The 22,105-nt window shown below is 39.5% G+C and overlaps 3 protein-coding genes across 3 annotated transcripts; 1 reads left to right on the top strand and 2 right to left on the bottom strand.

Moving 5' to 3' along the window:
• Positions 1-211: 211 nt before the first annotated feature.
• LOC122016153 (protein SYS1 homolog) lies at positions 212-13,145 on the top strand. The gene is made up of 3 exons (XM_042573373.1): positions 212-674; positions 1,386-1,612; positions 12,673-13,145. Exons 1-3 carry the CDS (start codon positions 328-330, stop codon positions 12,678-12,680), a joined length of 582 nt encoding a protein of 193 aa, XP_042429307.1. The 5' UTR covers positions 212-327; the 3' UTR covers positions 12,681-13,145.
• A 337-nt stretch (positions 13,146-13,482) lies between these two features.
• LOC122014956 (protein PGR-like) lies at positions 13,483-21,845 on the bottom strand. Its single transcript, XM_042571524.1, has 7 exons — positions 21,691-21,845; positions 20,152-20,787; positions 17,642-17,873; positions 17,459-17,572; positions 15,418-15,640; positions 14,063-14,314; positions 13,483-13,860 (listed from the first exon to the last, which is right to left on the bottom strand). The coding sequence occupies exons 3-7, from the start codon at positions 17,782-17,784 to the stop codon at positions 13,729-13,731; spliced, it is 864 nt and encodes a 287-aa protein (XP_042427458.1). The 5' UTR covers positions 17,785-17,873; positions 20,152-20,787; positions 21,691-21,845; the 3' UTR covers positions 13,483-13,728.
• Positions 20,136-20,696, bottom strand: LOC122015594. Its single transcript, XM_042572568.1, has one exon. The coding sequence runs from the start codon at positions 20,694-20,696 to the stop codon at positions 20,136-20,138; it is 561 nt and encodes a 186-aa protein (XP_042428502.1).
• Positions 21,846-22,105: the final 260 nt, after the last annotated feature.

The following is a 22,105-nucleotide window of genomic DNA, read 5'->3' as shown; positions in this document are numbered from 1 at the left end:
AGGTGGAAGTTAGGATTCGTGCAAATGCAGTCTCCATACGATAGGGACCGGCTTAATGTTTTCCTCCTGGACAGCCCTCGACTCCAATCAGAAGTAGGGTACGAAGAATTGTGGCGTTGAATGGCGTCCATTTTTATTCGAACATCTATGACGGGCCCACTCCTTCTATCCAATAATAAGGAAGGTAAAAAGGAGAGTACTCTTTCCCCTCTACTCAAAATCGCTTCTCCTGATTGCATCCGGCGGCCTCAGATCCCCGTGGCCTGTGCTTCATCTACGCCGTGTTCTTCGACTATTTGCACATCGATTCATGTCTCACTAGGGTTCATGCATGCTTTGATCCGTTTGTTCCTGTGTTTTTCCGCTCGTGCAATCTTGAAGTTTGGAGATTCAGATAGATATCTGAAGGTGGTCAAAAGGCTAGGTTCTGGAACAAGGAGGAGAGGAATCATGTTCTATGGGACGATCGTATGGGATCCTTGGCTCATTCTGGCGCAGATCGTCTCCCTCCAGTGCCTCTACTATCTCACCCTCGGGTTCTTCATGGTCCTTCTCGTGGGGACGCGAGTATCTTGGATGAGTCTCATGTATTTCTTCGATTTCTCGATGCTCGTGGCTTCCACCGTCACTGGGTGGTGTGCGATCGTTTCCTTCATACTCAGTTCCCTTGCAGGGTAACAATATCGACTTTTTATTTATTTAGGTTGTTTCATCTGTTTCAGTTCCTCTTCTGGTCAAGCATCTCAATCTCCTACTTGTGTTTATTAATTTTTCAGAAAATTCGCACAAAAGCAGTTGGTGTTTCATTATTTCTGTCAATTTCCATTTGTGTGCTTGATGCATAGCAAGAGAAGTTCAATTTTTTGTTTGTTGGAATTGTGCTTGCGATTATTCATTCAAATAGGCCAGATAGGAACCTTAGAAATTGAGTTACAGTTGATTTTTAACCTGCAATTGTTTTTTCTTTCCGGAGATATGGTGCTATATAGTTTCTTGTGTTTTCATCTACATGTTTTTGTTTTGAATTACCTGCATAGAGTATATAGCCATATAGCCATATAGCCATGTGCCCTAATTTGTGCATTATCTGGTGGTATGTTAGATTGTGTTGTATGATCTATCAAAGCTTGTTGATGCAAAAAAAAAAAATTAAGTTCATCAGCTTTATGAAAGCTTCTTAACTCCAAAAAAAGAACCCAGTTCATCAGCGTTACAAAAACTTCTTAACTCAAAAAAAAAGGACCAAGTATTCAGCATGGTACGGTGTAATACTAACTTAGATGTTCTTTTTGCAATTTGAGTACTGTTTGTTTTAGAATTAACTTGCTTGTTGAAAGATGTAGCAAAGTTACCCTTGATTTACCTTTATTATTTTCCTTGAGCAGGGCAGTTTTTTTGCTTTATTTGATAGAAAGAGCTAAAAAGTGCTTGGATTTCTCAGCTACTCTCTATATCATACATCTCTTTATATCCATCATTTATGGAGGTTGGCCATCATCCATTACCTGGTGGGTCGTTAATATCATTGGTTTGGCATTGATGTCTTTGCTCGGTGAATGGCTGTGTATTAGACGTGAGATGCAAGAAATTCCCATCACACGACTTCGTTCAAGTAAGCATTATTTTGCATGATCTTTTTATTCAGTTATATTCCTATGTTTGTGGCACACACACAATGAAATTGGCCTCCTTTTGCAACTCTTCTTTCTGGATTCATTAGCTAGTGCTGCTGGTTATCAAGGATTTTTTCAGGGGAAAAAAAAGCAAATTATTAAGTGGTGGTTAAGACACTATTTCAGTTCCCTCAATCATTTTTGGATCAACCTCAATCATCAGATCTAGATTAGATCATTTCACTCTGTTTTACTTGTATGGTGGAGATAGACGAAGAGTCTAAATATCATAGGTTTCACTTGTAGGATCGTTAAAAAACTTAACCTTTTTTCTACTTTATAAAATAAGTACATAGCGAAAAATAAAACAGATATCGAAAAAAACCAAAAGCACACTAACTCAGTTGGTTACTTAGTTTGTAATCTTCAGCGACTCCTACTGTAAGACCCAGGTCTTGTGGACCTATCGACGGGTAATCCAATATTCAGAACCGCCGGAAGATGAAATCAAGTACAATAAAAATAATAGGACAAGTGTAACAGCCTACACTTTCATTAATGCAGTAATTAAACAAATAATAACATTTTCGTTACCCAACATGTGAAGATTCTTGGATCGAGCTCGGTGTCAGACGACTTCTTTGTAGTAGTAGGGCGTAGCAGCATCGCAGCACAGCGAGAGGACGAAGTCGGAGCGGGAACTTGAAAAATTGCTTACAGCAGTCGTGAATGAGTTCTTTTGAAACCTTGGTCGAGTAGCCCTTTTAAAGAGGGTTGAAGGCGCCTTCAACACCAAGTTTCAACCCCAACAAAATTGACTCTTATCGTCGACGAAGCCTTCTGCCTTATCCGACCGAAGGCTCCTTCAAGCCTCTCCAAGGCGCTTTCCATCGCCTAGCTTAAGGTGCCTTTCTCTTCGCATGGAAGGCACCTCGGCTACTGTTCATCCAAGGTATTTTATGCTCCTTTCGCCCTACAAAATGTGTTAGTCCAACAAAACAAAGTATACCCCACAAAAGGAAGTTAACATAATAATCAAATAGCAATATTAATTAGATCTTGTCTATCCTAGACCAGGATCTAATCAAGGTCTCAGTTTAAGTTTTCAAAATAGACTTAAATTGGACTTACACCTAAAGTCCTAAATTGGACTTGTCCTCACTGGAACTATCTCCTCTAGTGCTTACTTTTACTTACCTGCCAAACCTCTGGTCCTTCAGATCTGTTTGGACTTTCACTGGTCTTGCTTAGTATCTGATCAAGCTGATCTACTAAGACTTACCTACAACATTGAGTTAGCACAATAGATATAAAATAGTAAAAAAGAACAGTGTTTGCATTATTAATAATTCGTTAGTCTGGTCAACTGCGGTCACACATGCTTAGAGTTTACTCCGACTTTTCATTACCTAGGGTTATCTCCCCTAGGGTTGCCCAACTTCACTCACCAGGACTTTCATTGCTCGGCTTCACTCATCAGGACTTCAACCACCTTGCTTCACTCACTAGAGCTCGACTTCATTCACCAGGACTTTCATTACCTAGCTTCACTCACTAGGGTCTGACTTCACTCACCAGGACTTCCACTACTTAGTTTCACTCACTAGGGTCCGACTTCACTCACCAGAACTTCCCCGTGCCTGACTTCTAGTTAGGACTAGTCACTTAATAGACTTCTCACTTACCTATCCTTCGGTTAAGACTTACCCTTGCTAGTCATCTAGTCCTGACTAGACTTTTCTCTTTCAAACATCATGTCCTATTTGGATCAACCCTCGGTCAAACTGACCAGACTTAGGTACATTGTCAAACATCAAAATCTTAGAAGTCACCAACATCACTTTATTGTTGGTGATCGGTGGCTGGTTAGAAGGGGGGTTAAATAGACATTGACCCTAAATTCGCTTTCTAACGTATTTGTTAGCACAGCGGAATACAAACACAAATGCAAAAGCTAAAGACAAGAAGAAACAAGCAAACCACTATACGTCATTTAATGTGGTTCGGAGACAACTTGTTCCTACTCCACGATTGTCCGTAAGGTGGACGATCCCTATCATTCGGTGGATCAGCCCCGGCAAACTTTGAATATCTCAAGTCTCCTTGTACGTGGAGAAACCTCACCACAATACCAACCAAGACCTCGTGGAACTCAAAGAACACTTGAGAACTTGTTGACTACTAATTAGGGTAAACCATCACTAATTTCGTCATTTTGGCCAGCCATCCTAAGCTCCCTTATATAGAGCTTGGAAGAAACAGCCTTGCTGTTTTTACCGTTACCAGTTGACTGGTCCTTGCACCAGTTGATTGGTGTCTAGCCAACGGTTCTTTACCAATCGACTGATCCTTGCACCAGTCGACTGATCCTTGTCGTTCGGCACAGAAACTCTTTGTGCTCTGCCTCAGTCGACTAGTCCCAGTACCAGTCAATTGGTAAAATCCTAAACATAGGGTTTCCCTTCTCGAGTACATCTTTCTCGCACTCGGACCCTCACGACTCACTGGACTCTTCTTCGCTGCTTTGATCTTTTGCCTTTAAGCCTACTTCGTTTGACTCTCGTCCCTTGAATGCATTCAAGCCCGCGACTCATCCCCAATGTCATCCTTCGCGCATCCCTCGAAGTTGCTTCCCTCGGCCATTGTCCTTGTTGCCTTGTCCACGGTCCCTTGGATGCTCCATCCTTCACCGGACCCGAAGCGATCAAGCTGAGTCATATGTGTATCCAGCAAACTTGCACACTTATATACACATATCAAATACAAGGGTGAACCTAACTTAAATCTTTTGTTCAATATCAAAACACATGATCGTACGAACCATTCGAATTGCTCCAACATTTATAACTTGGGGAAATCTTTCTCTTTAAGAATCTTCCAATACCGAGTAGATCTCCATTGTGCTTGACATGTAAATTTTGTTGATCATTTCTGCCTGCCCATCTGATTGAATGTCTTTGCATATGATGTGACTAGCCATTGCTGAGCACAGTTATTCATCAGTTAATCTTGCACCGGCTTCATTATTCAGCTTTCACTGTTTGCATGTCGACTTACGGCAACCCCTACCTCTTCCCTCCAGACTTGTTTTGCAGCTCCCTATCCTATTGCTCGATCTAATCCAGACTGTCTTACCCAATTTCCCACATCATCTGTCAATTCCAGACATTTAAACTCTTTCCCATAAATTCTCGTAAAGACCTTTAATCTCTCATTCAGATCAGCTGCTGTGGATCCTTAGTTGGATTGACCAATCCAGAATGGGTCTGATGCACACCAATCATGGTTTGACTGGAACAGATGGCTGTGTTGTTGCCCTTGCAAAGACTCTAAGTTGGCAAAAAATGACTCCAAGTGATCCTGCGTTTCAAAAAGAATGTCTACAACCGGGCCAGGGAAGAGTCCCTGGCGCAGGTACTCCGACGCTCAAGTTAACAACTGATCGAATCGAAGACAATGAACAGTAGATGCATAATGTGGAGTATGCTTAGCGTTTGCGTGTGTGAGCGTACCTGCACGTGTAAATGAAGACCCCCTTTTATAGTGCTACTATTTCCTCTATGCACAAATCTTGATGCACTGCCAAAAAAGGACATATCATAATGATGCTATGACATCCTTCCCAAAATGAATCCATAATCTTTGCATTTTGTAAGGTAGAAACTTCTATTGCAGAACTGGCATAGGGAATATTCCCTTGATTTTCTGACAGCTGTCGCACAAAACAACAAAGAGGAATGTTATGTTGGTGCAGCGGGGTCGGCAAGAGGGGGGTGAATTGCCTGCACAATAAAAATACCCTCCTCGTTTCTTTCAACTCAAAAAATACAATAATAATAAAGAAATAAACTAACAAAAATAAAGAGGAGACAGAGAATTTAACTTGGTTACAATCCAGGAGGTTGTTAACCCAAGTCGATGAAAAACCTCAGAAAGATCTCCTCTGAAGGCGGAGAAGTCTTTTACACACTGAAAGCTCTAAACTATTACTAGGAATTGAATACTGAGTTAATTGATTAATTTCCTAGCTCCAGGGGCCTTTATATAGCTCTTGAAAATCTTATCTCGAGTGTTGAAAGCGCCTCCAAGAGGGTTGTGGGCGCCTCTAAGCAGTTTGACCGGATAAAGCTCTATCCGGTTGCAAATGGTCACGAAGATTGGGTCTGAGGCGCCTCCAATGCCCTTGAAGGCGCCTTGGACTGGTCTGAGGCGCCTTCAATGTTAAGGGCGCCCTCAATGATATTGAGGGCGCCTTCAACCTGCATGGTATAAATACTGCCTTCAACTTGCATGGTATAAATAGCTTCCAGCTTCTCTTTTTTCTCTTCTTCCGAAGCTTCGATCGCTTGGGTGATTTCGGCCAATCGAAATAGGGCTCATCCAAACCCAATTTCCGGCCTTCTCCTCGAGCAGGCTTCCGACCCGGCTTCTCGTCCCTCGAACGCCACGCACGTTCTTCTCGTCCACCAGTGTACTCTTCCGCAGCTCTTTCGTCCTTCGGACGCACCGAGCCCGTCGGCTCCCTTCCCATGTCGTCCTTCTCGCTAGCTGCGTCTTCCGCTCGACTTCCTGCGCTCCTAAGTTCCTGCACACTTAGACACAGTGATCAAATAACAAGCAGGACATAAACTAACTTGGTTGATCACATCAAAACACCCACGGGGTCTAACAATCTCCCTTTTTTTTATGTGCATCAACCCAAGTTCAAGTTAGGGAAACAAAATAAACAAACAGTAATTTATAGAAATTACTAAACTAACAGTTCAAGCATAAGGATTGCAATAGAATTTGCAACACAAGTTAAAAATAAATTTTAAGTAAAAAACATTAAAAATTCCCCCTAAACTTGTATTTGTCTTTCTCCCCCTTTGATCACAGCAAAAAGAATGGGGTAATAAATATCAAGTAAAAAAAGAGTCAAGTAAAAAAAATGATTTTTAAAATCCAAGTGCAGCATTTTCAAAATGATTTTTAAGAAAAAAAATCTTTTTTAAAAATTTTCTAAGTAAAACTTAGGTAAGACAATTTTTTGAGAAAAAGATAAATACACATTTCTAACTTCAGAAGAAATTTTAACTTTAAAAAAATATTATTTGAGAATTTTTTTTTAAAGTAACAAACATTTTTCTTAAAAGAAAAAAAATATTTTTGAAGAATTGTTTAAAACATTATTTAATTCTAATTTTAATGCTTTTATCAAAAAGTTAATTAAATATTTTATTTCAATATTTTGGCTTTCAGGTCGTGGCGAGGCACTAGGCCTCTTGGTTATTGGAACAACAACTACTTTATTAGACAAAGTCTCATAAAAAAATTTTAACGTTTAATTTTCTCTAAGCTTTAACTTTAAAAAAATTAAACTAGCATAGATTTTGGAACCCAGTATAGGTTCCTTCCTACTAGATTTTTTAAGAACTTAGGGGGTACATAACTTTTGGGAACTTTTCTAAGTTGACCCTGGTGTTTTCTAATATACCAATTCAATTTTTCATAAATTTTAATTTTTGATTTTGAAAATTTATTTAGGCATGCATGATCATTTTTCAATTTCAATTTTCAATTTTTCATATTATAATTTCAAATTATCATACATTTCTAGAGGGCATGTTTTTGCTAAGTTTAATTTTAATTCAGCATTTTCTTTTTCTAATTTTGCTAGATCTTTCGTAAGCACTTTAATTAATTGAAAGGACTGAGTAGGGGTTAAAGCACGTACCTTACTTACCTCACTTGGTGATGCTCCCCCTTCATCGTAACTTTCTTCTTCTGATGATCCTCCCCCTTCATTTATTCTCATCTCCGAGCTGATTTCTTCAAAAAGATGGTTGACCATCAGTGCTAATCCCGAGAAGGCTTCGACTTCAAATTCCGAGGATGAAGATTCATCCCATGTAACCTTCAGACTCTTGCGTTTGAAGGACGTCGGTCTTCGAGACTTCTCCTTGTCCCTTTTCTTTAATTTGGGGCAGTCATCCTTGATGTACCCTTCTTCGTTGCAGTTGTAGCATCGGATCGTCCTTTTGTTGCGTTGATGCTTCTTCGACTACGATCTAAATTTATTAGTTTTAACAAATTTATTCAACTTCCTTACCAATAATGCCACTTCAGTTTCGTCAATTGACGCTTCAGAGTCGGGATCGTCCATCTCGGTTTGTAGGGCAACATTGAGACTTGACTTCTCTTTAGGTTCTGTAATTCTTGATTCGTGAAGTTCAAATGTAAAGAATAAACTTTCTAAAGTACTTACCTCAAAGTCTTTAGAGATGTAGTAAGCATCTACTAAGGAAGCTCACTCTAGAGTTCTTGGGAAGGCATTGAGCGCATACCGGATAGAATCTCGGTTCGTTACCGGTTCTCCGAGATTGGTCAGTTGAGTTATCAACTCCTTAATTCTCGCCTGGAGTTGCGCTACCTTCTCGTCGTTGTTCATCCGGAGATTCGTCAGCTGAGTCCGGAGGATGTCGCGCCTTGCTAACTTTGCTTTTGAGGTGCCTTCGTGGATGTCACGCCCCAGAGGAGTCCCTGTCCGAAGAAATTTCGGCAGCACCTCCCCTGTACGGGTGACAATCTGAAACATTACTACATACAAAATATACATCAGCCACACTCGGCTGGAATATATACACAATAGAAATAACACAAACACGCAATTAATATACACCGCCTACTTGGTTGGACATAAATGAATAAAAACAACCACACAGTTAACAACAACTCACACGACTGGAAACATGCACAGCGGAAGACACAAAATAATACGAACGTAAAACTAACAACGGCACTAACAAAAATGTCTGCAACCACCAGACGAGACTCCAAAATCCATATCGAAGCATACAATACCAAGTTCACAAAACCAAAACATAAATAGCGTTAGCAACCAAAACAAGAAAAAGAAACTATCCTCGAGTGTGTCGTGGGACTGGCAGCTAGGACTCTCCAAGCATCCATGACTCATCTACCTGTTACCTGGCGAAAGAAAATCATTTTGCGGGGTGGTGAGTATTGGAACTCAGCGGGTAAGGAAAGAGATAGTGCATGAACATAACATATAACTAGAAAGTGAGCCAAGAGTATACAGTCTCATACAGAAATAGCAGATACTACAAAAGAACCAAAACAAATGCTCATACCTGAAACCATATCCTAGGCTAGGTATAGTAGGTCAGAACTGGTACTAATCTGCTACATTACTGTTCATAACTACAGAGGTAATAAGCAAGGTATATACCAATTTTCAATGACTAGACATCTACAACGAGAACATATCTCAACACAAGTAAGCATATCGACATATGTGAACAACAGGAAGTAAGCAATAACATATATAGACATCAGAACAAATATAATAACAACAGTATGCGGATGGTCACTCCCCCACCTCTACGCACGACCCCGTATAGTCGAGAGGCGGGTCGATGACGGATGACACCACTCCTACCACTCACACGAATGGTCGAGGGGCAGTTGCGTAGTAGCTAACTAGCTACATCTGCGGTGGGGTCCCTCGTACTCCAGCTACCACTCACACGAATGGCCGAGTGCGGCACGGCAGACAAGCGGCATCAACTCCGGCCACCACTCGGGTGGCTGGTCGCATGCATGCAATGACATGATGCGAACAATGCAACAGTCATCATATATATAAGCAGAAACAGGTATGCTACATGAAGCCAGCATGCTCAACATAATATATAAATAAATAACAGTCAAAGCATACAGACATGGTATCTAGTATCTGCTACTGATCATGGACAACAACAAGAGACTGTATAGATATGGAACGAATTTCTCAAAGATTGCGTGGAAGTATCAAGCGCAGGAAAGTAAGAGTGGAGTCAAGGTAAACAGTCCTTATCCAATTTAGTTCATGCACCAAGATCAAAGTACTAAAAGAAGACAAAGCAAGAAGTACCCGCCTTAAATGTAGACCGAGCTAAACAGTCTCCACGTCGAAGTGCTCGTCTCGAATTACAACTCTGTAAATCACATAAGGTACAATTTAACTAATTGCATAAACTACAACTAGCTAATCCCAAACCCAATTTAATAGGCTGCAGTAAAACACGATTTCTCACCGCACCAACCTAACCCGATCTATTCTGCGTTTCAAAAGAAATAGAAAAAAAATTACATTCTATAGTACCACCAATCCAGATCTTAGCATGAGAAACCTGTACAAATCCAGTGCAAGGAAACTCAAGAATAAAACCCATCTGTTAAAGAACATCACAAAACCTCGATTTGAATCAAGAACCTCACGGAATACAACTGCATCACCATGAACACAACCGATCATGAAATCTTTGCGCTGAAACCATACCGCTAAGTCACAATTCCTCAATTCACCAGGAAGGCCCGATCCAATCCAGTACCAAATCATGAGCGCCCAAATCCGAATAGAAAACCAGGACAACTCAAAACAAAACGAGGTCATTTCGGAAGAATCGCATCACAATTCATTCATCTATTGAGCATCTCGTTTAGGCATTTAAACAAACATATAATCCGTAGGAACACAGAACAATAACACCACGAAACAACAATCAAAACGAACCCAATTCCAATCACAATCCATCAAGCTTCGGAAGCAAACAATCAACTTCTACTAGTTCCTAAACCGTACCTCACAGGAGCCATGCCCACATAATAGAAGTACTTGCCGGATCAATTAGGGCACAACGCGAAGAGAGAAGGTTGGCGGCTGCTGTGGGGGTGCTCGAGCGAGGGAAGGAAGGAGAGGCCGCCGGTGAAGATGGTGCCTGCGCGTGAAGAGGGGAAGAGGAGATTGCCGGCTGTGGAGAGGGGCGGCGGTGGATCGGCCGAAACCGAGAGAAGAAGGGGGAGCAGAAGGTCGCGAGAGGGAGAGGGAGAGGTCGGCGCGCGAGTTGGCCGAGAGGGAAGGGGGCGACGGCTAAGATCGGGAGGAGAGAATATAACTCGGCAATTAAAGGAGTTAAACTTAGGGTTTATATTTATAACCTAAGGTTTAATTAAAACGACCTAAGTTAATTTCTCAATCAACTCCCAACTTAATGGGTATTCCAAACAGGCTTTTAATGGGTATTCCAAATAGGGTTCACCCAAACTCAATTTCCGGCCTTCTCCTCGAGCTGCGAGCAGGCTTTCGACCCGGCTTCTCGTCCCTCGAACGTCGTGCACGTTCTTCTCATTCACCAGTGTACTCTTCCGCATCTCTTTCGTCCTTCGGACGCACTGAGTCCGTCGGCTCCCTTCCCGTGCCGTCCTTCTCTCTAGCTGCGTCTTCCGCTTGACTTCCTGCACACTTAGACACAGAGATCAAATAACAAGCAGGACCTAACATAATTTGGTTGATCATATCAAAACACCCACGGGGTCCAACATGTTAGACCGTTAGGTGGAGGGGCCCTTAATATGCTTAGCTGGAGAACCGACTGAGTCCCTTATGTAGTCCGATTGGATGTTGCTTGCAGGAGCAGCTAGGTCGGATTTAAGGAATGTTATCAGGGACTCGGTCTTCACTCGGCCTCTCTGCTCGAACAAAGAGTCTGGTTTGGTCAAGTGATGTGTCTAGTGCGTCAGAGCACTTAGTGTGGACACCTAACTTAGCTCTGAGTAACGCTGATACAACTCAAGGTTTCATCGTCTCCGAGGAACTCGGAATCCGATCGGACCAACGGTTCAGTCAGCCAGACCAATCGGAAATCGTGCTAGCCCTGAGTGTTGACCCCTCGATTTTGACCCTCACACTAGCCGGCTTTCTTGACTTCGCCCCAACCCCAGAGGCCCCACCTCATGTAAGTAATCCAGGTTAGTTTTGATATGATCAACCAAGTTAAGTTAGATACTGTGTATTTGATCCTTGTGTCTAAGTGTGCATGAACTTAAAAATACAAGAAGTTGAGCGGAAGACGCAGCTAGCGAGAAGGATGACACAAGAGAGAGTCGATTGGTTCAATGCATCCGAAGGACGAGGTGCTGTGGAAGAGTACACCGGCGGGCGAGAAGCCGAGGAGGAAGGCTACTCGAGGAGAAGGTCAGAGTTGAGCTTGGGTGAGCTCAACTCCAGTTGATCGAAACATTACCCACGCGAAGAGATCGGCTAAGGAGCTGATTTGTCTAATGGAAGGCGTCTTCAACTAAGGAGCTGATCTGCCTCATGGAGAGCGTCTTTCATGGCTTGAAAGGCGCCTTCGATGAACAGTACCGAAGGTGCCTTCGGGTCGGTTGAAGGCGCCTTCCCTAACCGTTAGCCGAAGATAAAACTTTATCTTCGGCAAATAGAGTTTTCCACTTGAAGGCGGCTTGGACCCTATTGAAGGCGCCTTTCACCCTCAGATAAGATTTTTCAGGAGGTATAAAAAGACCTCCGGAGTTGGGAAATATTCAACAACTAAATTACAAATCTTGTATTCAATTTCCTAGTATTTTCTGAGCTTAAAAAAAGTATAAGAGGCTTATCCGGCTTCAACAAAAGAGATTGACTAGTGGGACTTTCTTCATTGTCTTGAATTAATAACTACCTAGGTTGTGACCAAGTAAATTGCTTTGTCTCTTTTTATTAATTGTTCAATTTTATTATTTTGTTTATTTTAGTTGTGCTAGTCTAATTAAATCAAAAGAACGAGAAGGGTTTATTATTTTTCTTTGTAGGCAATTCATCCTTCTCTTACCGGCTGCACTGGATCAACACCTTATTCGCCACTTCACTGTGCATTAATCATATTAAGCTGATTGTGTTTTGTCACTTGTATCCTAGAAGCCTCTGAATTTGTATTTTTAGATGATTAGTTAAATTCACCATGTTTGTTTCTAATTGTGTGGTAGATCACAAGCGATGCACCATCGATGACCCCGATCTAAATTCTGGTTCTTCCCACTCATAACACAAATATCACTGGATCTTAGTGTGCCTGTCTTAAAAAAAGACTCAAAAATAAGTTTTGCTTGGGTTTAAAGTATGCTTTTACAATTCAAAAGGAGGATGTAGCCCTGAGCCAAAGTTCATGTTTTTAATAGTTTTATTATTCTTATATGCTGTTTATTAGTTGACATTTGCAAGATTTGTTTTGCACAGATGTTTGATGGCTACAGGATTCTTCAATCCTCTTCCAAAATTCTAGGAGCTTCAACATCCCAACATTAGATCATGCTAATGGCTTACATGGGCGCAGTTGTTATTCTTTTTTCTGTACGTGTCAATTAATTTGTTGAGGAGCTTAAAAGTGTTATTTCAAATCTAGAAAGACATTTGCAGTTGTAGTCTAGTCCCACAGGAATGGCATCTCTCAAGGGCCTGTATATACCACGTTAGTTCTTTGTATTGCTGAACTTTTTGTTTGTTTGGAACCAATTCTGAAAGTAAAACAAGTCTTCCATGATAGAAATGAGTTTTTAGGAGTTCAAATTTCAAATTTTGTTTGGGGAACACAAATTGTGCTAAACTACTTACATTCTGTTTACTTGTTGATGAATAAGCTATCATTACATCTATGTAAAAAGGATTGCAAACTATGCGGCTTGTTGCTAATCCATATGAGTTTCTATTTATGCAGTGTTCAATTACAATTGGCCACGATCTATTTACCTCCTTTGACCCGTCATCCTGATCCTACACTTGTGATCTATATGATAAGAAGTGCTAAACATTTCAGTTAGGAAGAATTCTAAAATTTTCACTAGGTAAATATATACTGAATTCACAAATTTTCTCTACTAATTCCGACCCAATCTCGCCCCTTCTATTTGATGGAACATAGAAGTATTTTATTTTTATTTTACAAACCATAAAGGATGAAATATAATATTTTAAATTATATAATAAGTATGTAACCTAAGATAATAAGAATATTACCTATGTTCTAATACACTTGAGGACCACATTCAGTACCGCATCAAGGTTCCATAAAACTTCATTCGGGAAAAGAACATTTGTTTGCAAATTAACAGGATCTAAAAACAGAAGAAAAATGCAACAAAGAAGCTTTGAAAGGTACATTTGAGGCAGAGGATGTTTGAAGGACAGAAAAAGATGGCACATTTGTGTTAATCCAGAATAGAAGGCGAGGCTGGATCAAAAGTTGCTTATGGTTACATGAGTCACAAATTTACAGCATCAAGGCCTCCAGCTAAATCAGAAGATGTACAGACACGCCGCGGAAGTAAGGATAGTGGTCAGCAACACTGATACGGCATTTACAGCATTGTTGTCCAACAAGCTCATTCCTGATATCTTGATCACAGTCGGTGTTCTATTACTCACCACCTTACATGGTAAAAAGGAAGATTCTCATATATGTGAGAAAAAAGACTTTAGTAGATGAATTTGCCAGAAAATCTTCATATTTAATCTGCCTAATACCCTGGTTGAACCAGAATTTTTTTACTGATTCTACTAGAAAATCATGACCTACACTGCTCGTCGGTTTCGAATTTGAAAACACTAATGTTGGTAGAGATTTGCGTACCTTTTTCCTTACAGTGCAGTAGCCACTAAACTGAAGAGTTGCACCTAACAATGAATCGATCAGGCTACCACCCAACCCTGCAATAGTAGCAATTGGAATTAGTAACAACTGCTTCCAGACTGCATCTGTAGAGCAGTCAGCTGCTGCAAGTGACCCGGTGATGACAGAAGTAAGCCCAATAACAAAACCAGCAGCTGCGGCTGCTATAAGTCCCTCTATGCTGACAGCACCGTTTGTACCTTTTCGAACCGTCTGATAATTTTAAAAGAAAAGGGTGGTCAAAGTTTTAAGAGCATAGTATCAAAGAACACATCTATATGAAAGATGTACAATTATCAAGGGACAATAGGTTACATGGTGAGTATAGCAAGCCAGAATCACTCTACTGTCATTTCATGCCAATATCTGATAATACAAAATGATTCTCTGGTGGAAATACAAAATGACTTTAAGTAGTCAGATTCTTCTGGCTATTAGAGTATAAAGTTAAAATTAGATAAACTTTCTAAAGAAACATATTTATTTGACAAACTGGTCAATGGATGTCAATGCTTGTGTCATGGCTTGTCATTTTTCTGCAATTCATGTCATCAGTCTAATAGGAAACGAAAACTGCATCCACAATCAACTAACTAAAACTACACCCTCAGTTGGATAGGAAGGTTTGAAGAATTGTTTCAAAAGTTAAATTAATTTGCTACCAATCATCAAAGAACAATTTTAAAATCGCCTAAAGATACAAGTTCATGTTTCTAGATTCATAAGGCATGAATATGAGAACTAGGGAAAAAAAAATAATCCCGTACAGAAACAGGCACCCTGTATGATGTCTAGCAAAATAATAGCCTCAACCCTCATTTTATTTTTAGCCATTGATCACAGAAAAAGAATACCTCAAGTTATCCTTGCCATAAAAGTTTGTTGATCAAGTCAATTCAGGCCTACATGTGGGTCTCCTATGGCTTCATGTTGACATTTTAAAAAATGGCAGTCTATGACAAAGAAATTGATCTTATTGTTGAGAAAGAACATAAATAATTCTAGTTTGATTTGACGAATGTAATATTTTGCAAAAACAAACCCCACAGAAAAAAAAGATAACTATCCATTAAAAAAATCCAGACCTAGTAAAGCCTTGCAAGAAAAAAAAAACTAAATCAAGCCAAATAGATTAAACCTGGATGAATACAAGAAAATATGACTTAAAAGCATGAATTGGATATTTTGATTTCCTGTAAACTGCAGTTTAGTTCAGACTACGCTACAACTAACAAAGTAATAGTCAGTTAAAACACTCTATTCCGTATTCATCACATTCTGAGCAAACTTTAATACATTATCAAACTAGCATCTACCTTGAATGTAGTGATTAGTCTGGGTTGCGCATTGCTAAGTAATCCAATTTCAGATGACCAAGTGTCTCCATTGCAGCAGGCATAATGCCCAATAATGCCACCAATAAGGCCAGTGAAAAGCTTTGACCTTTTTGTGTCCAAGCATGTATCTTGTCCCCCAATCACGGTTACAAATACAACTACTAAAATAGTTGCAAGTCCACTATTAGACAATACTTGTATCCTGTTAAAATTCTGACCTTTATCACCCAGCCATATGAAGCAGGAAATAATCTTTCACTCAAACAAAACACACATTATGATAGTGAGTTGGAATTTTTTTTCCAATTTTTAATTTCACTATGTGGACATTTGTACAAGCTCATCAATTGTATGAACTAGATAAGTTTGACAGAACCATTCTGATATTAGGAATTTGTTGCAACATGTATCATTCATCAACGAGGACAGATTTATCACACATTATCATACTTGAGAATAATAATTGACATACAAAGAAGAATTTTGCAGCGCGATTAATAATTAAGCTGGTATATTGTAATATAAGATAGGAAACACCAGTGTGATTATTGTAAACAAGACTCCACAGTTGTCGAGCATATTCCATAGAATTGAGAAAACAAAAAGAAACTTGAATAATTGGCTTGACCACAAGGCTATTGACTAATTTGGTCCAAAGTTAAGGAAAATTCTAAGTCCAGCATTAGCAGAGTGACAAATGTTTTGGACTATTGGTACCAGATAAATAAATTGCATATAACTTAGATAAAGCCTTCCTACAAATATATCACTATGCAAATTCAAGCTCCTCAATTCCATCATGGTCAAAATATATTAAAAATTACCAATTAATGAAAACCAACCTTAATTCAATATTCTATAGACATTATATAGCAAGGCCATGGCTTGATGCATGATACCCATACCTTTGTTTAGGTTGAGCTAAAAGTTCGTTTCAATTATCTGTTAATTTTAATACTTAATTCAGAAGGACCATTTTTGAAAGTAAAGAAGCAAAAAAAGAAAAAGCATGAAGGACCAATTTTATTCACCCTTATACTCAAGTTGGAAGTGGCATACACGGACTTTCAATCTATTGCCCTGGAGCACCTGCTCATCTATCTACAAAGTTCTATGCATGGGAATCCAATTAATTCTTCCAACTCTTGTTGAAGCTCATCAATGTGCTTTTCTTAAGGGATGTAGTATTGCTGATTGTTTCATTAGTGATGCTGAAGTAGTAAATCAATGCAAGAACAAAGAAGAAGAGATGATTATTTAAAAATGGACTGTGAAAAGACGTTTTGCAAGGTTAAGTTGGGGGCCCCTTCAACAAGTCCTTTTGTTGCGGAGTTTCTCTAGGCTCTAGATATCTTTGATCATGCAGATTCTCTCTTCAGCTAATGGTGCAATAGTGGTAAATAATCAATAGGCAATGGTTTAGGTGTGTGAAGTGGGTAAGTAAGCTGACTTCGCTTCACCTTATTTATTCGTTTTGCTGATGCATTTCACAGGATCTTGACTAGAGGATAACAGGTTGGGTCAAGTGTTGCACGTCCAATTCACAAATGCCACACTTCTTTTCTTGAGGGAAATAGTTGGAAATATTTTCTTGGCTGATGGTGCATAACAAGCTAAATATAAAGCAAGTAAGGGAATGCTGGAGGTCGATTCAATTTGTACGAGTGCAAATTTCTCAAAATAAATACACTGATTTTTTGCAAAGTGGCCTAGCGAGGACCGGTTAGGGGCATCCACTCTCATGCTTCTGTTTTACTTGGAGAGAACGCATGGCTTTATGAGGTAGAACCACTACCAAAAGATTACGCATGGATCTTGAACACTCGTGTTCCTATTGACTTGGAAGACTAAAAAGAGAACATTCGTAAAACGTCTAATTGGGCAACATCAAAGCTGAAGATTCTTGATAGAAGAAATTTAATTATTTAGTTCAACCACAATCTGAACAGCTACTCCTAACACTTCTAAATTAATCACATTAGATGACCGAGTACGAAAGAGGGGGAAACAGAAACATAACCAATTTCGCAGTCCTCCTTGCTTGAAATCCTCATCTATCTTTCGCTTCTTTTCCTCGCCCATCTTGGTGAGCTTCGAGGACGTGAAGAAGAACACGAGCAGGAGCGCGCCGAATCTGGAAACTAAACCGCTTAAACCTCAAAGAAACTAAAACCAGTTCGCAAGAAACGGGGGAGGTACGAACCTGTATCCGGCCGCGATGTGGATCGCCATCACCAGGAACCCAGCGATCGCCCCAGACAGATCGAGCGACCTATGGCGAAAAGCTCTTGTCGAGATCGCCAGCGAGAGGGCCACTGCCACCGCGGTGCGGACTCTTACCTCCATGATCTCGCTGCCGTCCTTCTCCTCGGAGATACGAGAGGGATAGCGATCGCAGGACCTTGGAAGAGTGAGAGACGAAAATATATAGGCGGCTGTAGAAGAGAAAGGAGGGACTGGATTGGACTCGAGCTACGCCAAATATATTATATTTATTATATTATATTATACCAATATATTATATTATATTAATAAATATAGTAATAATATTAACAATTTGCACGCGAAATCTTTAACCGGAAGGAGCAAATTATAAAAGGCACTCGCCTAAAACAATTCTTATTTTAAGTCTCTTTTATCAAAAATATTTAATGGATTATATGTTTTTGAGAGATTTGACTGGGCCCGTTAAGAGCCATGTCGGATCGGGCACATCTCGTCCCCGTTCAAATCACGCCGCTCTAAATGATCCAACTTTATGTGATTCGTATTTATTTATAAATAATTTCTTTTTTGTATTATAAAAGCTCAACATGCTATGGAAAATGATCGAGAAAGAGCGCTAGTTTTGTCAAAGTAACAGACGAAACGCATGCTTGCAAAAGGAATTGGCATCGACTAAAACTAGAAAAAAAAGGTTATTCCATAGATATTATATGTTGTTTTGGCATCCAAATATCATCCTTGTCTTAACCACAAGTCATAAACGAAAAAACACAAGTTGAAAAAAAAAACAGAGATTTGAGAAAGGAGATGTGTATACTATGGCAGATGTGATTAGCAGAATGTTGAGAAAGGAGACGCTGAATTTAGCTTTTCATAGATTGCCAAAGTTCAATAACACTGTAAAGAAAGAATCAGGCAAAGGAAACATGGACACAACAAATAGAAGAAACAAAAGTCCGTCACGTCCCGTGGCTCTTGTAATCAACGCTTGAATATGCAGTCGATTGGCAAATTCTTTGAATGGCGGTATCAGAGCGCTAACCAGATCTTGCACGTTACATCTATCTTTCTAGATGAAAATTTACTGAATCACGCAATCACATCTTCTGAATTTTTCTTGATTGAATTCCTCATCTGATAGACCATAATCGCTGTAGTATTTGAAAGGAGAGATATACATTAGGATAAGCACAAGAATTAGGTCTAGTGAAAAGAATAAAGATAAGGGGCAACTAAGTTTTGCTAGACAAATCAGAGTGATAAATTTGCCAAGGGTTTGATGATAAGGAGAAAAATGATATTCAATGTGGTATTGAGGTGAAACAATAACATCACAAGCAAGTATGATGTCCTTCAGTACTGACTTATCAATTGATGACATTTTCCCAGCAGAGAAGACTGGTCTTCTCGTCAATTCATAGATTTAAGTGTGAGAGGTGAAAGAGACAAAAATATTCTTATATGATTAAAACAGACTTGAATGACCATGTTAGCATCAACAATAAGGCCCTGCATAGGTCTTATTTGTGAAATGTTGGCATCTGCTTTATTAGCCAATGGAGCCTGCATTTGTAGAATTTCACCATATTCGCTGTTTGTATGAATGTGATAATATATTGCTTTGGTTTTCTTCTCACCGAACCAAGCTACTAGCTCAACTTATTTAAGAATAGATTGGACATGAAGAAATAGCTAACAAAAGTTTAGGGATGATTAAATACAGAAATCAGTGATTCAAATGACCACCTATGTACTGTTCAGAAAATTGGTCTCAAGCAACATGTACAAATTTTTTCAGGTCTTGCAAAGAAGCACAGAATAGAGAATCCAAAAGTAAAATCCTGATAGTCTACAAATAGCTGCTTGTCCAACACTCGTCCGTTTGCAACTTAGTTGCACGATTGCCCTTCACTCCATGTGTCACCCACCAACCACCAGTGTTACGAATTCATAAAAGATGTTCTAAGAGTTAACATATGTATCATAACTTATAACTTAATTATGATGTCCTAGTCCTAGTTTAGTCCCAGGGCTAATAAAAAAAAATATAACCTTAGATAGATGAGATAGTATTAACTAACTTAAGTATTATCATTTTGGGCAGGTGGAAAAGTAGTTGGACCTAGTACGGTATTGGGTAATTCTCTTATCTACTAGGAACATGACTGGTATCTTTAATTCTCTTGATTTTCATATTTTCAAGTACTTGAACCTAACAGAAAAAAATTGTCTTAGGTTTTCTTGGACATAGTATGTGGTCACCTCGAATCAAACTTGAGACATTCTTCGCACACTAGATTCTGTGGTCACCAACAACAATATCACAACCAACTGATAAATAACTTAAGAATGAAGATGTGTTCATGTAAGATAAAACAAAGAAGCAAGGACTAACAACTCATATGTTAAAAACATAAACTATTCCATTTGTGTTTAACCATATAACTCATTGTGCATTTTAATTAGTTATATTAAGGCAAGATATACCTGAGTTCAAATTCTCTGATCTCGGCAAGCTCTTTGCCACATTTATCTGTCCACTGAACTTTTCTCCCTAGTGTGGAACAAGAAGTCTCATTTTCCACTTGTTCTGAAAGTTCATTGGCATTGACTACTTCACAACTTGCAGAACAATCTCTGGAAGGTTTCTTCAAATTATTCTTCAGGCAAGGCTTCTTGTCACTCTTATTAAGAGCATCAGTAGTTGAAGTCTTACTCGTGTCAGAAGAGGCTGTTTCTGGATGAGTCTCAGACTGGTTAACAAGACTGACTGAACTAGGAGAATGCCTATCAAGTTGCACATGAGCACACCCAAAGCAATTGAAGGAAGCACAGCCCTGAGAATTTTGAGTTTTCCTGGCTGTTGACCGAGGTTCAGGTTCAAACTCCTGCTCCACTAACTGGTAACGATTCCAAGGTGAGACTTTAATGGGTTCTTCATTTCTTCGTCCAAAAAGCAAAAGGGCAAGACCGTTAGTATACCCTGATGCCGAAGAAGAAAAGAATCCTCCTCCTTCTACAGCCAAAAGCATTTTAGCAGTTTCCTGGGCAAATTAGATGGGGTAACTCAACTCTTCCCTTCAAAAGTACAATAATTCTTCCTTTTATCCATCATTAAACTTCCTACAAACAGTAACAAAGGAGGATCAGAACATAGTATAAAATAGTTCACTAGCACTTAGCTTACAAAAAGAAACAACTTGGGCATGTTAATTGTTTTTAATGGCCAACATTGTTAGTTGGTTTTTTATTCTATCAATAGGAAAAGAGCCTTCAATTCAATTGATGCATGAAAAAAAAGGGCAAAAAGCAATATCACTTAGCAGTGTTTTGTAAGCTATGATATACAGCCACACAAACAACAAATATTCCTCTGCCATAAGAACAAGGGGAGAAAAATGAAAAACTTTGATCTAAGTTTGAGTTAAAGTACTGACTAAAATGACAAAGATACTTATAAAGAGAAAATTCTTTGATAAAAACTATGACTTGGTTAATAGGACACATCTCAAGATGCTAAGAAACAAGAAAATATGTTACTCACATAAAAATATAGCAACAAGTTTTTGCAACCACTAAAACCACCTACCATTTGCTTATTATAATTCTAGTAGAAAATGGAAGCTTCTCACTCTGAAATGAAAAACTACATTACATTGATAGAATCCATATGTGATCGAGTTTCTGTCGAACCACCTCCACACAGTAGAACAGGATCAAAATAATATGAAAGCCACAAATATCTCTTCACACCAGAATACTAAAACTCAAATGAAGCTAGAGATCCACGGAGCTATAAATCTTGTCGTTTCTCAAAGTATGTAAAAAGAGGGCTGGGGAGTAAGAAGAGAAGCTAAACTACGACTGGTCGATTCTGACATCCTAAAGCCTTTCTTTTTTACCATATCTTTCTACGCTATGAAGAAAAAGTTAGGGTTTTCACATCTATAAACCGCAATAAAATCGCAAAAAAGAGATTTGTTTCACAAAAAAGCAAGTATCACAGGGAATCTGAGGGCATCAAACCTCGTATGAATCTCCGCGAGGGGAGATTCAATGGCAATGGAGATCTGTTCTTCTGCTCCTCTACCGCGGTGACAACAGATCAGCAGTGTAAAAAAAGTAATAAAAGAAAACGGTGAGCGCGACGAGGTCGATTCACACGTGTGATTGCCAAGAAGATCTCACGTCCGTCGGATCATCGCAAATGCGTGATACGTGGATTGACGACCGCTCGATGGAGACAGGCCCGGCGCGCTTGTCCTCGCGTCGTAGAATTCTCCAACCAAAGTTCATAACGCACCCTATGAGTGCAACCCGCCGACTTTACCGGGAGGATATCTCAGGTGGGCCCCGCATGATCTCTCGCGTACTTATCACTCCTCCATTATTGTAAAAATTAATGGGCAATAATTGGTGTACCTTACTTTTAGTAGAAATG

This window comes from Zingiber officinale, chromosome 8B, assembly GCF_018446385.1.
Source record: "Zingiber officinale cultivar Zhangliang chromosome 8B, Zo_v1.1, whole genome shotgun sequence".
NCBI classification, from domain to species: Eukaryota; Viridiplantae; Streptophyta; class Magnoliopsida; order Zingiberales; family Zingiberaceae; genus Zingiber; species Zingiber officinale.
This window is presented reverse-complemented; position numbering and strand designations above follow the sequence as displayed.